The sequence below is a fragment of the Schistocerca piceifrons genome, chromosome X (genome assembly GCF_021461385.2).
Source record: "Schistocerca piceifrons isolate TAMUIC-IGC-003096 chromosome X, iqSchPice1.1, whole genome shotgun sequence".
Lineage (NCBI taxonomy): Eukaryota > Metazoa > Arthropoda > Insecta > Orthoptera > Acrididae > Schistocerca > Schistocerca piceifrons.
The window spans coordinates 320,519,939-320,534,335 of record NC_060149.1 but is presented as its reverse complement, the minus strand read 5'-3'; the positions used below and the strand labels follow the sequence as shown (position 1 = coordinate 320,534,335).

Here is a 14,397-nt window from a genome sequence, read left to right as displayed (position 1 = left end):
TGCTGGAAGTTAGGCTGCTGGAAGTTAGGCTGCTGGAAGTTAGGCTGCTGGAAGTTAGGCTGCTGGAAGTTAGGCTGCTGGAAGTTAGGCTGCTGGAAGTTAGGCTGCTGGAAGTTAGGCTGCTGGAAGTTAGGCTGCTGGAAGTTAGGCTGCTGGAAGTTAAGCTGCTGGAAGTTAAGCTGCTGGAAGTTAAGCTGCTGGAAGTTAAGCTGCTGGAAGTTAAGCTGCTGGAAGTTAAGCTGCTGGAAGTTAAGCTGCTGGAAGTTAAGCTGCTGGAAGTTAAGCTGCTGGAAGTTAAGCTGCTGGAAGTTAAGCTGCTGGAAGTTAAGCTGCTGGAAGTTAAGCTACTGGAAGTTAAGCTACTGGAAGTTAAGCTACTGGAAGTTAAGCTACTGGAAGTTAAGCTACTGGAAGTTAAGCTACTGGAAGTTAAGCTACTGGAAGTTAAGCTACTGGAAGTTAAGCTACTGGAAGTTAAGCTACTGGAAGTTCCCAAGGAAACTGCAAGCCTGTGCTGCTGCTTCTTAATGTGTTGCATTATATGGACTCGTCCTTCATCTTCAATGGAGAAAACTGAATGACAAAGTACATTCTACATTTCTATATGTTGCATTTTGCTTCAAGAAAGGAAATTTTACAAGTTTCAGAGAAAGTACATTTTCTTTTCTCCATATTAACAGACATGTTTCTCTAACGAAGTGAACAACAAACAGTAGAATGCGTTGGCACAAGCTTGCTGTGCCACCATTGTTACAAGCTGTTCTCTACTTTTTACTGACTTTTCGGTAGAAATCAGAAGACCGAGCTGCTTGCAGCTACTGTTAATCTATGGGATCTAACAGTATGTAGCTAATTCATATTCATTACGGCAGATAAGCACAGCATTTGAACATTAACATCGCTATAACGACCTATCACTAAACCAGTTACTTCTGTGCATACTTTCAATCATAAAAAAAGTGATCAATACGAAGTTCTCGCCAGAGTTGGCTGCACTGAGCAAGATAGTCGAAAGTCTTCTCTCTGTTCCTCTACTGTCAAAGTTATTTTCACTCTCCACTTTCATTACAGCTCAAGGGCAAAGAAAATGTAATATCTAAAATGTGACCTCCAGTGATCGTGTTCTCTTGAACGTTCAAGTTGCTCCTGGATCTTAGTAAGAATATATGAAAAAGTATGAGACAAAACCGATGCATAAAACAAATAAAATCCCAAAGAGAACTAAATGAAAAAGTTAAAGTTTTTGACAAGTAAGGGCTTACAGAAAAACGGGACTTTGGTGACCAGTTTATTAGGACAACGGGGCAAAAAAAAAAAAGGGGGGGGGGGAGGCAGTCCCATTAAAAATGATACATTTGATCATCCTAATCTATACTGTCAGACGAAAGAAGTGAAGCACCCAGAAGACATGGTCAGATGTTAACGTAACTTTGTACACATACACACATTGGCAGGTATGTAAACAATTAGTGTAACAATTCTCTGTGACACACAGAATGGTTACCAGAGTGCACTGATGCTGTTTGTGTTTAGTGTTGTTACTGGGCCTCATGGTGTATATAAAACTGGAAACAGCATGTGATGTTGGGCAATCACTGTGAAGAGGTGGAGTTGCCACATTCTCTTGTGAGACTGCACTATTAGCACCTGAAAGAGGTTTATAGGGACCTGATTTTGGGTCTACATTTGGACTGCTGGTCAAATCGTACAATAGCCAGATTTATGGGGGCGTCCAGATTAGACAGTCATCAAAATTTCTGTAAATCATGTCTAACCATCAGTATCATTACAGTATTGTACACCAAACATATCTTAACCCACAACTGCACATGCCATCCAAGACCAAGCAATTGACTCCCTGCACCGTTTTGTGTCAGCCCACACCATTGGGTCAGAGACTAGCAGCATCCAGACTAGGGAATTATCACCCCATGCATAATATGCTGTTGTACAACAATATAAATAGCTGTGTTTGGATTGGTGCCATCATTGAGAAGTAAGAAATGCTGATAACTGGCACTGCACTGTGTTGTCTTCAGCAATGACTCATGGTTCTGCACTACACGGATGACCACCCTCATTGAGTATACTGGCAACCTGGGGAGAGGTTCCATTCTTGCCACGTTTTGGAGAGACGCAGCAGTATTACCCTGATGTAGTGGTGTCTGGGGCCATCGGGTACAACTTGAGGTCACGGCTGCGTGTGACTGAGGGAACCCTGATAGCACAACCCTATGTCACTGACACCCCATCCTCATCAGTCATCCTCATATTTTATCTCTCATGCAATAATATCAAAGTTTCATTTTTTTTTTTCAGGAGGACAATACTCATCCATACAAGGTGTGTCACTCTAGAAACTGTGACCAGCTAGATCCCCAGATCTGTCCCTGATAGAACATATGTGGGGCCAACTTGGATGTCAACTTCTTCCCAGTACTAGTATATGGGGTACCAAGAACCAGTTACAATAGTTGTGGACCAGCTCACCTCAGGATAGGATACAAATGTTTTATGAAATTTTTCTCAACTGGATCCAGGGCAGGAGGGGCACTATGTTAAACTAATAATTCTTCGTAAATTGGACTCGACATTGCAGTCACTGAAGTAACATAACATACCTTCTCAACCCATTAAGTTTCATTTTATTTCCTCCTCCCCTTCTGGGTGGTCCACTTTTTTCTCAGGCAGTGTATGTAGGTGCATTTAAAAACGGATAACTTTCCAGATAAGTTGTTCAGTTTATACGGGCATGAAAAGGAAACAGAGGTTGAGACGGAAGTGAGACAGGGTTGTGGCCTATTCCTGATGTTATTCAATCTGTACATTGAGCAAGCAGTAAAGAATACCAAAGAAAAATTTGGGGAAGGAATTAAAGTTCAGGGAGAAGAAATAAAATCTTTTCTGTTTACTGACGACATTTTAATTCTGTTAGAGACAGCAAAGGACTTAGAAGAGTGCTTGAACATTGTCTTGAAAGGATGATATAAGATAAACATTAACAAAAGCAAAACAAGAGTAAACGAATGTAGTTGAACTAAATCAGATGATGCTGAGAGAATTAGATGAAGAAACAAGACACTAAAATTAGTGAACTAGTTTTGCTATTTGGGTAGTAAAATAACTGAGGATGGCTGAAGTGGAGAGGATATGAAATGCAGGCTGGCAATGGCAAGAAAAATGTTTCTGAAAAAGAGAAAATTTTTTAACATCTAATAAAGATTTAAATGTTAGGAAGTCTATTCTGAAGGTATTTATCTGGAGTGTAGCACTGTATGGAAGTGAAATGTGGACAAAAAACAGTTCAGACAAGATGAGAGCAGAATCTCTTGTAATGTGGTTCTACAGAAGAATGCTGAAGATCGGATGGATAGATCATATAAAAGAAATGAGGAGGTACTGAATAGAATTGGGGAGAAAGGTAATTTGTGGGATAACATTACTGAAAGAAGGGATCGGTTTATAGGATACATTCTGAGATATCAAGGGATCACCAATTTAGAATTGGATGGCAGTGTGGGAGATAAAAATGGTAACGGGAGAGCAAGAGATGAATACAGTAACAAGATTCATTAGGCTGCTGTAGTTATTCACAGATGAAGAGGCTTGTGCAGGATAGAGTAGTATGAAGAGCTGCATCAGAGCAGTCTTCAGACTCAAACCCACAACTGCAGCAACATCAGTTTGTTTCACAAATAATTAATTGATGCATCTCATCAGTTACAAAATGTTTGCAAACTTCCCAAGTGCATTTTCCTGTCAAATTGTTTATTATAGTGTGACTAAAGCCCCACGTGGCTTCAATAAAACTAAAATATTCTACATAGCATTCTGTCACTCTGTTTCAAGCAATTTTGCACTAGTCTGGCAAAATATTATCAATATCACCACCCTGAGCTACACATACACACTCAATGGCTTCTATGGTTTCACTTACTGTATTGACCATTTGATTTGCAACATCTGGAAGTAATGAACTGTGAGTATTGGGCAAATTTGTAGGAAATAAAAGGTTATCAGCAACACACAGAGCTGTCTATAAAACAGAAGGAACCAGTTGGGTTGAGTCGTTTGGAGGGGAGGAGCCCAGACAGCGAGGTCATCGGTCTCATCAGATTAGGGAAGAACGGGGACGGAAGTCAGTCGTGCCCTTTCAAAGGAACCATCCTGGCATTTGCCTGGAGTGATTTAGGGAAATCATGGAAAACCTAAATCAGGATGGCCAGATGTGGGAATGAACCGTCGTCCTCCCTAATGCAAGTCCAGTGTGCTAGACACTGCGTAGGAACCAGATGATTTACACTTGGTTTAAAATCTTAATATTTACAAGAGCAGTCTACCTTTAATTTACTTTTTCTTTCACAGTTGGCAGTCACCATTGCCATCACTATCGTCTGCACATTCTCTTATTTTGAAGAAGGCTGGCACTCTTATGAGAGGTAATTATTGACGAGATTGTCACCACCTTCTTCTAACCAGCAGTTACATCCACAATTCTTATAGATACTCTTATTTCCTCTTGATAGCTTCTTACATAGGACAAGACCACTGACAGTTAAGGGCAGACAGAACTGGAAAATATGATGTTTGTGGCAGGATTCTTGGTAGGAGATATACTAATCTTTATGGTAGGTCCATTAAGAGGGATACTGAGTGTGAGGCTTGATTTCAGAAAGATTCAGATTTCATTAATTACTACTACCTTCTTAGCAGATAAGTTCTATATCTGCAACTATGTAAAAGGGTGTTTGAATGTAAAAGAAGCAAATGGTGTCAGTCAGTCAAACAAAGTATCCTCAGTAGAGATTTTTTGTCATTCTTTATTCGTTTATGTGCTACAATGGATCTGTTTTTTGTTGTCCTGTACAGTCTAGTATGCCCTATTCTTGACATCTGCATGCACATTTCACTACATACCTCTTGCTTTTTCATAAAAGTATTTCTAAAAAAATTATTTACTATAGTAAATACACACGAGTGAAAATGCAAAGTTTATTTAGTGAAATATGCACATAATAAACAGTGACTACCAATTAAAAGTATAAGACAAAAGGTAGGGCTATAGATAGTGATATACTGAATTTAATGTGTTTGGCTGTCAAGAAGGCAATGTGCAAAGCCTTCAGTGACTACCTTAGCAGAATCTTAGCAAAAGATCTCTCACAAAATCCTGAGAAATTCTGGTATTATGTACAGATTGCTCATGTTTTTTCCATTTTAACCATAATATAATGTAGATCCTCAAACAAAAAAACTATGCCTAGTGGTTGGTAGAAAGCATTGGTCACACCCATTTACAAGAAGAGTGGTGAAAGTGCTCCACAAAACTACCGTCCAATCGCACTGACATCTGTCTGCTGTAGAAACCCAGAATATATTCCAATTTGAAATATAATGACATATCTGAAACAGAATAACCTCCTCCTTCGCAACCACTACTGATTCTGAAAACAATGATCATGCAAAACCCAAAATGCTCTTTTCTAACATGGCACACTGAAAGGCTTGCATCAAGTCAATCAAATGTATGCATGACAATTTTTACAAACAAAAGTATGATTACATGGGGCATTCAACTAAATTTATTACTGGATTGAAGATCTCTTGATAAGGAGGATGGAGTATGTTATCTTGGATGGAGAGTCGTTAACAGTAACTTCAGGCATGTGCCTGGAAAGTGTACTGGGACCCTTGCTGAATCATGCTCTTTACACAATGCAGAAAAGTAGTATGCTAGGGCTACATCATCACTAAATCATACCTAGAATCAGTCAACTCGTACCAGTACCTGGATGTAACAGTTTTAGGGATATGAAATGAAATGATCATATAAGCTCAGTTGCAGGAAATGTCAGTAAAATACTTTGGATCATTGGCAGAAAATCTTCATGAGAGAGTGCTTACAAATCACTTGTGCATTCCACACCAAACAGAAGTAACATGGCATATTGGACATACACAAAGAAGAGTGGCACAATTGGTCACAAGTTCGTTTGACTCACACAATAGCACCATGGATATGCTGAAAAACTTGAATTGACAGGCGTGTGAAGATAGATGGCAATTACCCTGCGAAAGCCTGCTTAGAAAATTTCAAGAACCAGTATTAAATGACACATGCTGTGATATTCTTCAGCCTCCTGGATATAACATACCAGTCCCACAGTGATCAAGAAGACAAGATTAGACTAATTCCAGTAAGCATAGAGGCATTTAGTCAGTCATTTTTCCCATGCTACACACACAACTGTAATGAGAATAAATCCTACCATGCGGTAGCATGACAAGCACCCTCTGCCATGCACTTCACAGAGGTCTGTGGAATGTGTATATAGATGTAGATCATGTAATGTTAAATGAAACATTGACATCACAAGGTTAATGAAAGAGAATTTTCATATTAAATAAAAAATAAAGTCATAAAAAGACAGAAAACTAAATTAAATCCTAGCTGCATACGTCCAGTTCGTTTTATAAATGTAAATGCTGAGAACAGATTACCTTTGACCATCTGGGACAACCAAACACAGTTCCATTACAGCAAGTATGTGAAGAAAGGAGCACACAGATTCACTAAGAGAACTTTCAAAAATAAAAGAAGCAAAACTTATCTGTCAGACATCATTTTATTCCATCAACGAGATGAAACTTATACGCTCATAAGATTCTAATAGATTCTACGATTAAGAAATGACAGAAGGTACATAAAATGATAAAATCAGAAATGCTGTACTGATATTCATTTAAAAAAAGATGATGATTCCGCATATTTCCATTTTCATGACTAGTGGTGCACTAAGGATTATTTGGAGTAAGTAGGTCATCAGCCTGTTACACTTCATTTTATGTACAATCACAACACACAACCATACACCACACTTTCTATGCATAGAAAATATGCAACTTTTGTAAGTATCGTTAAACTAAGGTTCACTGTCCAACAGTTTCACCTATGCAACAAAGTTTACCTTTGAATCTTTAGAGTCCTTAGCAGCTGGTAAGGGACACACTGCTGTTGTGGAAACTCTTTCTTCTGTAACCGCAGATCTGTTTTCCATCTTATTTAATCCCTCCTGTAATTCTGAGCAAAATTAAGAGAATTTCAATACAGAAGTCATCAAATAAATACATTAACTGAAAAAGTTATTGCTAAACAACATATGGCCATGATGTGATTAATAAGAGAGAAGCAAATAAGTGAGTGAACAACATGAAATTATGTCTTTACTACATACTTTCAGTTCATTTTATAGAACTGCAAACTATGATATGTTTTAGATACATAAAGAACATTAGTACAAAATATAATCAGGACAAAAAGCAACTGTTAAAGGCCATCCAATATAAACCAAGCTTCCTAAGTTAACACATCTTTGAGATAAACAAAACATTAGAAATATTAAAAATGTGAGCACTAAAAAGATGGTAAGGCACAAGCAATGCAATCATATAAATACTAAGATACCAGATAAATAACAATGGGCAGTGGGAGTCATTTATCACACACTGGAAATCAGAAATCAGGCCATTCAGTATGGCTTGTGGTATTGCCTTCGTTTGCTTGACAAGTGTCTTCTGGAGGTCAACAATAGTCAATAGTCTGTGGTGATGGTATTAAGCCTGAAAACCTCCTGTCTCAAGCGTATAATACGTGTGGAATTAGATTTCAGTCTGGTACTTGAGCTGGCCACTCTAGGCATTTGATGTCCCTATGTTGTAGGAACTCTTGTCACCTAGCCAGCGATGTGTAGTTACAAATTATCATCCAACACATGGACTGAAGTCTACACACGCATCCCTAAGGACCAATGAAACCCACGAAACATGGGCACTTGCATACAGGCATCTAACACAATGTATAAGAATACAGTTGTCACCAAATCAATCCCTTTGCACGATGTTGACAGTGTTGTAATAGGTCCCAGGTATACATTACATAATGACAGTCATTTAGGTAAACCACGACTCATCCACATACAAGACAATATCTCACTGTTCCAGGGTTCACTCATGGTGTGCTATGCATACAGAGCACGAACTAAAAGCTGCTAATACACAATATGAAAGGAGATGTCTTACGCAGAGAGCTGTAAAGTGTTTAGCCACAACAGGTGTTGTGCTGGTTGGGTGTCTTTGCCTATTTAACCCTACATTGCTACTGGTGGGTCTCCCGGACCCTGACTTGTGTGAGCTATTCGTTTTCATTAGGTTCACAACACTGCACACGAGCAGCGTTCCTTGTAGCTTCCTACCTTACACATATGTGTCATTTCCTCGTCAAGTGATGGCGGAAGTCCACTGTCTAGGAGTGCTTGTAGCATGTTTGTGTCTGCCAGACCGACCATAGCAAGTAGGTAAGTACTTGTTGGGGCTATAGGACCCAGAGTAGCAATGTTGGTATTGTTTGTCCCAACACAAATACGTTTGTAGCATACATTCAAATTGCTGAATCAGCCTATTTATTTCAGACGAGGGCTATAATGGATGTAACAGAGAATCAGTGTAATGTTGCACTGCAAAATGAAATCTATAGTGACGAATCAGGTACCGAAGGTGGAGACGCAGACGTTGAACTATATAGTGAACATGATACGGAAAGCAATGAAAGTGAGGATGACAGTGATAGATATCAGAACAATAAGAGATATTTTGTTGGTAAGGACAAGAATACTACATGGATGAAAGACATTTTAATTTTTTTTATTTACACATCAAGTTCCGTAGGACCAAATTGAGGAGCAAATCTCCAAGGTAATGCAATGTGTCAGTACGTGAAATTACAACATAAAAGTAATAACAGATAAAAATAAATGTTTATGAACACGAAAAAAGTCAGTCCATAAGTTTAAGTAAACGCAATCAACAATACAATAAGAATCAGCTTAATTTTTCAAGAAACTCCTCGACAGAATAGAAGGAGTGACCCCATGAGGAAACTCTGCAGTTTCGATTTGAAAGTGTGTGGATAACTGCTAAGATTTTTGAATTCAAGTGGTAGCTTATCGAAAATGGATGCAGCAGTATACTGCACACCTCTCTGCATAAGAGTTAAGAAAGTCCGATCCAAATGCAGCTTTGATTTCTGCCAAGTATTAACCGAGTGAAAGCTGCTTATTCTTGGCAATAAGCTGACATTGTTAACAAGAAATGGCAGTAAGGAATATATATATTGAGAGGCCAAAGTCAAAATACCCAGACTCGTGAACAGGGGTCAACAAGAGGTTCGTGAACTTACACCACTTATTGTCCGAACTGCCCGTTTCTGAGCCAAAAATATCCTTTTAGAATGGGAAGAGTTACCCCAAAATATAATACCATATGATGTAAGTGAATGAAAATAAGCAAAGTAGACTAATTTTAATGTCAAACAATCACTCACTTCTGATGCCGTTCAAATAGTAAAAATGACAGTATTAAGTCTTTGAACAAGATCCTGGACGTGGGCTTTCCACAACAGCTTATTATCTATCTGAACACCTAGAAATTTGAACTGCTCAGTTTCACTAATCATATGCCCGTTCGGTGAAATTAAAATGTCATGTTTTGTTGAATTGTGTGTTAGAAACTTTAAAAACTGTGTCTTACAGTGATTTAGCGTTAGTTTATTTTCTACAAGCCATGAACTTAGGTCATGTACTGCACTATTTGAAACCGAGCCAATGTTGCACCCAACATCCTTTACTACCAAGCTAGTGTCATCAGCAGACAGAAATATTTTAGTTACCTGTAATACTAGAGGGCATATCATTTATATAAATAAGGAACAGGAGTGACCCCAACACTGATCCCTGGGGCACCCCCCACTTGACAGTATCCCACTCAGACCCCACATCACAGCCGTTATCAATATTGCGAATAATGACCTTTTGCTGCCTGTTGCTAAAGTAAGAGGTGAACCAATTGTGAGCTACTCCCCATGTTCCATAATGGTCCAGTTCCTGGAGCAATATTTTGTGATCAACACAATCAAATGCCTTAGTTAAATCAAAAAATATGTCAAGCATTCAAAACCTTTTGTTTAGCCCATCCAGTATCTTGCAGAGAAAGGAGAATATAGCATTTTCAGTTGTTAAGCGACTTCTAAAGCCGAACTGTACATTTGATAGCAAATCGTGTGATATAAAATGATCAATTATCCTTACATACACAGCCTTTTCAATAACTTTTGCAAACACTGATGGCATAGAAATAGTTCTAAAATTATCTACATTATTCCTTTCACCCTTTTTAGAAAGCAACTTTACTACTGAGCACTTTAATCGCTCAGGAAACTGACCAACCCTAAAGGAAAAATTACAAATATGGCTAAATACAGGACTAACATGTACAGCACAGAACTTTAATATTCTGCTAGACACTCCATCATAACCATGAGAGTACTTAGTCTTCAGTGATGTAATTATTAACTCAATCTCCCCCTTGTCTGTATCACAGAGGAGTATTTCAGACATCAATCTCAAAAAGGCATTTGCCAAGAAAGTTATATGATTTCCTGTAGAAACTAAATTTTTATTTAATTCACCAGCAATGCTCAGGAAATGATTTTTAAATACTGCGTATGCATCTAATTTATCAGTAACAGAAATATTTTTACTACGAACTGACTTTATATCGTTGAACTTGTGCTGCTGACCAGGCACTTCCTTCACAACTGACCATATCGTTTTAATTTTATACTGTGAATTAGCTATTCTATTTGCATACCACATACTCTTTGCCTTCCTAATAACATTTTTAAGCACCTTTAACACCTTACAATACTATTTGTAATGGGCTACTGTAGCTCGATTGTGACTACTTCTAACATTTTGATATAATTCCCGCTTTGTTCTACAAGATATCCATATCCCACTAGTCAGCCACCCAGGCTGCCTATTACTGCTAGTACCCCATTTAGAACGTTCTAATGGAAAGCAACTCTCAAAGAGCATGAGAAATGCGTTAAGGAAAGCATTGTATGTATCATCTATGTTATCGGCACTATAAACATCCTGCCACTCCTGTTCCTTGACAAGGTTTAAAAAACACTCTATTGCTGTTGGATTAACTTTCCTACATAGTTTGTAATTAAATATGACATTGGTTTGAGTAGAAAAGCCTTTTAGTGTTAAAATTTGTGCATCATCACCTGAAAGGCCATTCACGCTTTTACTAACAGACTGCCCATCTAGTAATGAAGAATGAATAAAAACATTGTCTATGGCTGTGCTACAGTTCCCCTGCACCCTAGTTGGAAAAAACACAACTGCATCAGATCATATGAATTTAAGAGATCTACCAACATACTTTTTCTTGCACCATCATATACAAAATTAATATTGAAGTCACCACATATAACTAATTTCTGGTACTTCCTACAAAGTGAATGTTCCCTACTTCTCGTATTGGAATGAGGTGACATAATATTGTGTCTCATGTTCCTGGTGTGAGGGATATGGCAAAGAATAAGAGGACAGATGTAGAAATATGGCAGCTGTTTTTCACAGATGAAATAATGGATGAAGTAGTGGTACATGCTAACCAATGTATCGAATCCGCTAAGTCGAGATACTCTTCGTCTCAGACCTTCATTCATGAGACACATAAGGATGAAACTGAAGCATTTCTTAGTCTGTTGTATTTGGGTGGAATCTACAAGGTTGGTAGGGTTATTTTAGAAGAATCTGGGACAGAGATGGAACAGGATTGGAATTATTCTACTCTACAATGACCCCACAGAGATTCAGGTTTCTGGCAAAGTGTCTTAAATCTGACAATAAGGCAATGAGGTCCGACAGGCGAAAAGAGGGTAAATTGGCTCCTATATGAAATATATTTGATTTGTTCACCAAAAACTGCACAGCACACCATCCTCATGGAGAATATGTCACTGTAGATGAAATGCTTGTCAAATGTAGTTTTCGAATGTACATTCCTTCCAAACCTGGCAAATATGGAATAAAAGTGTTCAATCCAGCTGATGCAAAAATGGCGTGCTTGTCAAATTTGGAAGTTTATTTAGGTGAGCAGCAAGATGGAGTGCATCAGCTGAGTAATCAAGCAGCTGATGTCATCAAAAGGTTGTGTAATCATATTTCGAAAACATCAAGGAACATAATGATGGAGAACTGGTTTACGAGACGTGAACTGGTCCTGTCACTTCTAAAACACCATAAATTAACACAGTAAGGAAGAACAAGATGGAAATTCCCCCAGAATTCATGAACACAAGAGGTAGAAATGCTTTTACAAGTATATTTGGCTTTCAGAAGACATGCACATTAGTGAGTCATGTACCAAAGAAAAACAGGTGCCTACTTCTAATGAGCACTATGTACCATGACAACAAAATAGATGCAACAACTGGGGAAGAAATGAAGGCGGAGATGATAACTCTGAATAATGCTACTAAGGGTGGGGGTAGATTTAGTAGATCAGATGTGTACCACCTATGATGTAACAAGAACAACTAGAAGGTGGCCATTGACCTTACTCTTTTGCTAACTGAACGTAGCAGGCATAAACAGTCTCGTCATCTTCAGAACTAACAACCAGGAGGAGACCACGAGGAGAGACTTTCTGAAATCGCTTGGGAAGGCTCCTGTCAGAGGCCAATTACTACAAAAGGTTGGCAGTAAGCATATCAACTGACCTCTCAAAAGATCTGTCAACAGACTGGCGGGGGTCGAATAGCAAGATGATGGGAGTGAGAACCAGAGTATGGTGCCTTAAAGAGGACGGTGCTATGGGTGCGAAGCTAGCACAAGGCAATATATTTGTTACAATTGCTCTAAGTTTGGGTGTCTCAAAAAACACTCACTTTCAATTTGTAAAGCCTGCATGTAGTGGCCTGCTGTGGTAAAACAACGTGTGGAAACAGTATGTTCCAAAGACATTGTGGAGACTGAGTTTGGTTTTTGCAGCTTTCACTGTTCTACTTTGCGTGCTATGACACACGACATTCACACTGTGTAACCATTTTTGTCCTGTATGGTTTTTAATCACTGCATAATGCAATAAAGAGCTGTAATGGTATACTGCATTGAAGACAAACGATTTAGGTCTAGGATCAGCTCACCAAGTCAAAAAAAAAAAAAAAAAAAACCTCAGCTATGCATTTCTATAAATTGAATAACTACAAACAAATGTACATTGTTCCACCATTGATATTAGCTATAAATACATAACATTATGTCCATTTAACCTCATAGATACATTGGTATACCACTCCTGCACTGAACAAAAGCTTTTGTTAAGTGCACAAGTATACAACACAAATACACACACACACATCAAGTACCTTCAGTCATCTACTGAAAGATGTTACATGTGTATACAGTCAATAAGTTTCCCATTGTCCACCAGACTGATGACATATTTTCTGCAACATGAGTATCACAACAAAATATGCCTATACATCCTGGGACACACTTGCTAACACATTTTTATGTTCCTGGATAAGTCATGTCATACTTTCATGCTGGCCTTCATGTTCCCACGACCATTGATTTCACATTATACTGTACGATGAAGGAGCCTGTCTGTGGACATAAGGTTCACAATATCAATGAATTGAAGAACAAAATAAAGACTGCAACCCCATTGTTACTGAGTAACAATTATGTTTGGGCTTTGAACAGTTCAAAACCATCGTACAATATGCATTATATAAGTATGTGCCAAGCAAGATCATAAGAGATGGAAAAGAGCCACCGTGGTACAACAACCGAGTTAGAAAACTGCTGCGGAAGCAAAGGGAACTTCACAGCAAACATAAACATAGCCAAAGGCTTGCAGACAAACAAAAATTACACTACGCGAAATGTAGTGCGAGGAGGGCCATGCGAGAGGCGTTCAATGAATTCGAAAGTAAAGTTCTATGTACTGACTTGGCAAAAAATCCTAAGAAATTTTGGTCTTATGTCAAAGTGGTAGGTGGATTAAAACAAAATGCCTAGACACTCTGTGACCAAAATGGTATTGAAACAGAGGATGACACTCTAAAGGTCGAAATACTAAATGTCTTTTTCCAAAGCTGTTTCACAGAGGAAGACTGCTCTGTAGTTCCCTCTCTAGATTGTCGCACAGATGACAAAATGGTAGATATCGAAATAGATGACAGAGGGATAGTAAAACAATCAAAATCGCTCAAAAGAGGAAAGGCCGCTGGACCTGATGGGATACCAGTTCGATTGTACACAGAGTACGTGAAGGGACTTGCCCCCCAATTCTTGCAGCGGTGTACCGTAGGTCTCTAGAAGAGCGTAGTGTTCCGAAGGATTGGAAAAGGGCACAGGTCATCCCCATTTTCAAGAAGGGACGTCGAACAGATGTACAGAACTACAGACCTATATCTCTAACGTCGATCAGTTGTAGAATTCTGGAACACGTATTATGTTCGAGTATAATGACTTTTCT

At 38.6% G+C, this 14,397-nt stretch overlaps 1 protein-coding gene across 1 annotated transcript in view; it reads right to left on the bottom strand.

Annotated features, from left to right (window-relative positions):
• Positions 1 to 14,397, bottom strand: part of LOC124721608 (microtubule-associated serine/threonine-protein kinase 3) — a 263,031-nt gene that overhangs the window by 160,952 nt on the left and 87,682 nt on the right. Inside the window, exon 10 of the mRNA XM_047246660.1 lies at positions 6,969 to 7,081. Coding sequence (XP_047102616.1) covers positions 6,969 to 7,081 — 113 coding nt within the window. The remainder of the gene's footprint in view (positions 1 to 6,968; positions 7,082 to 14,397) is intronic.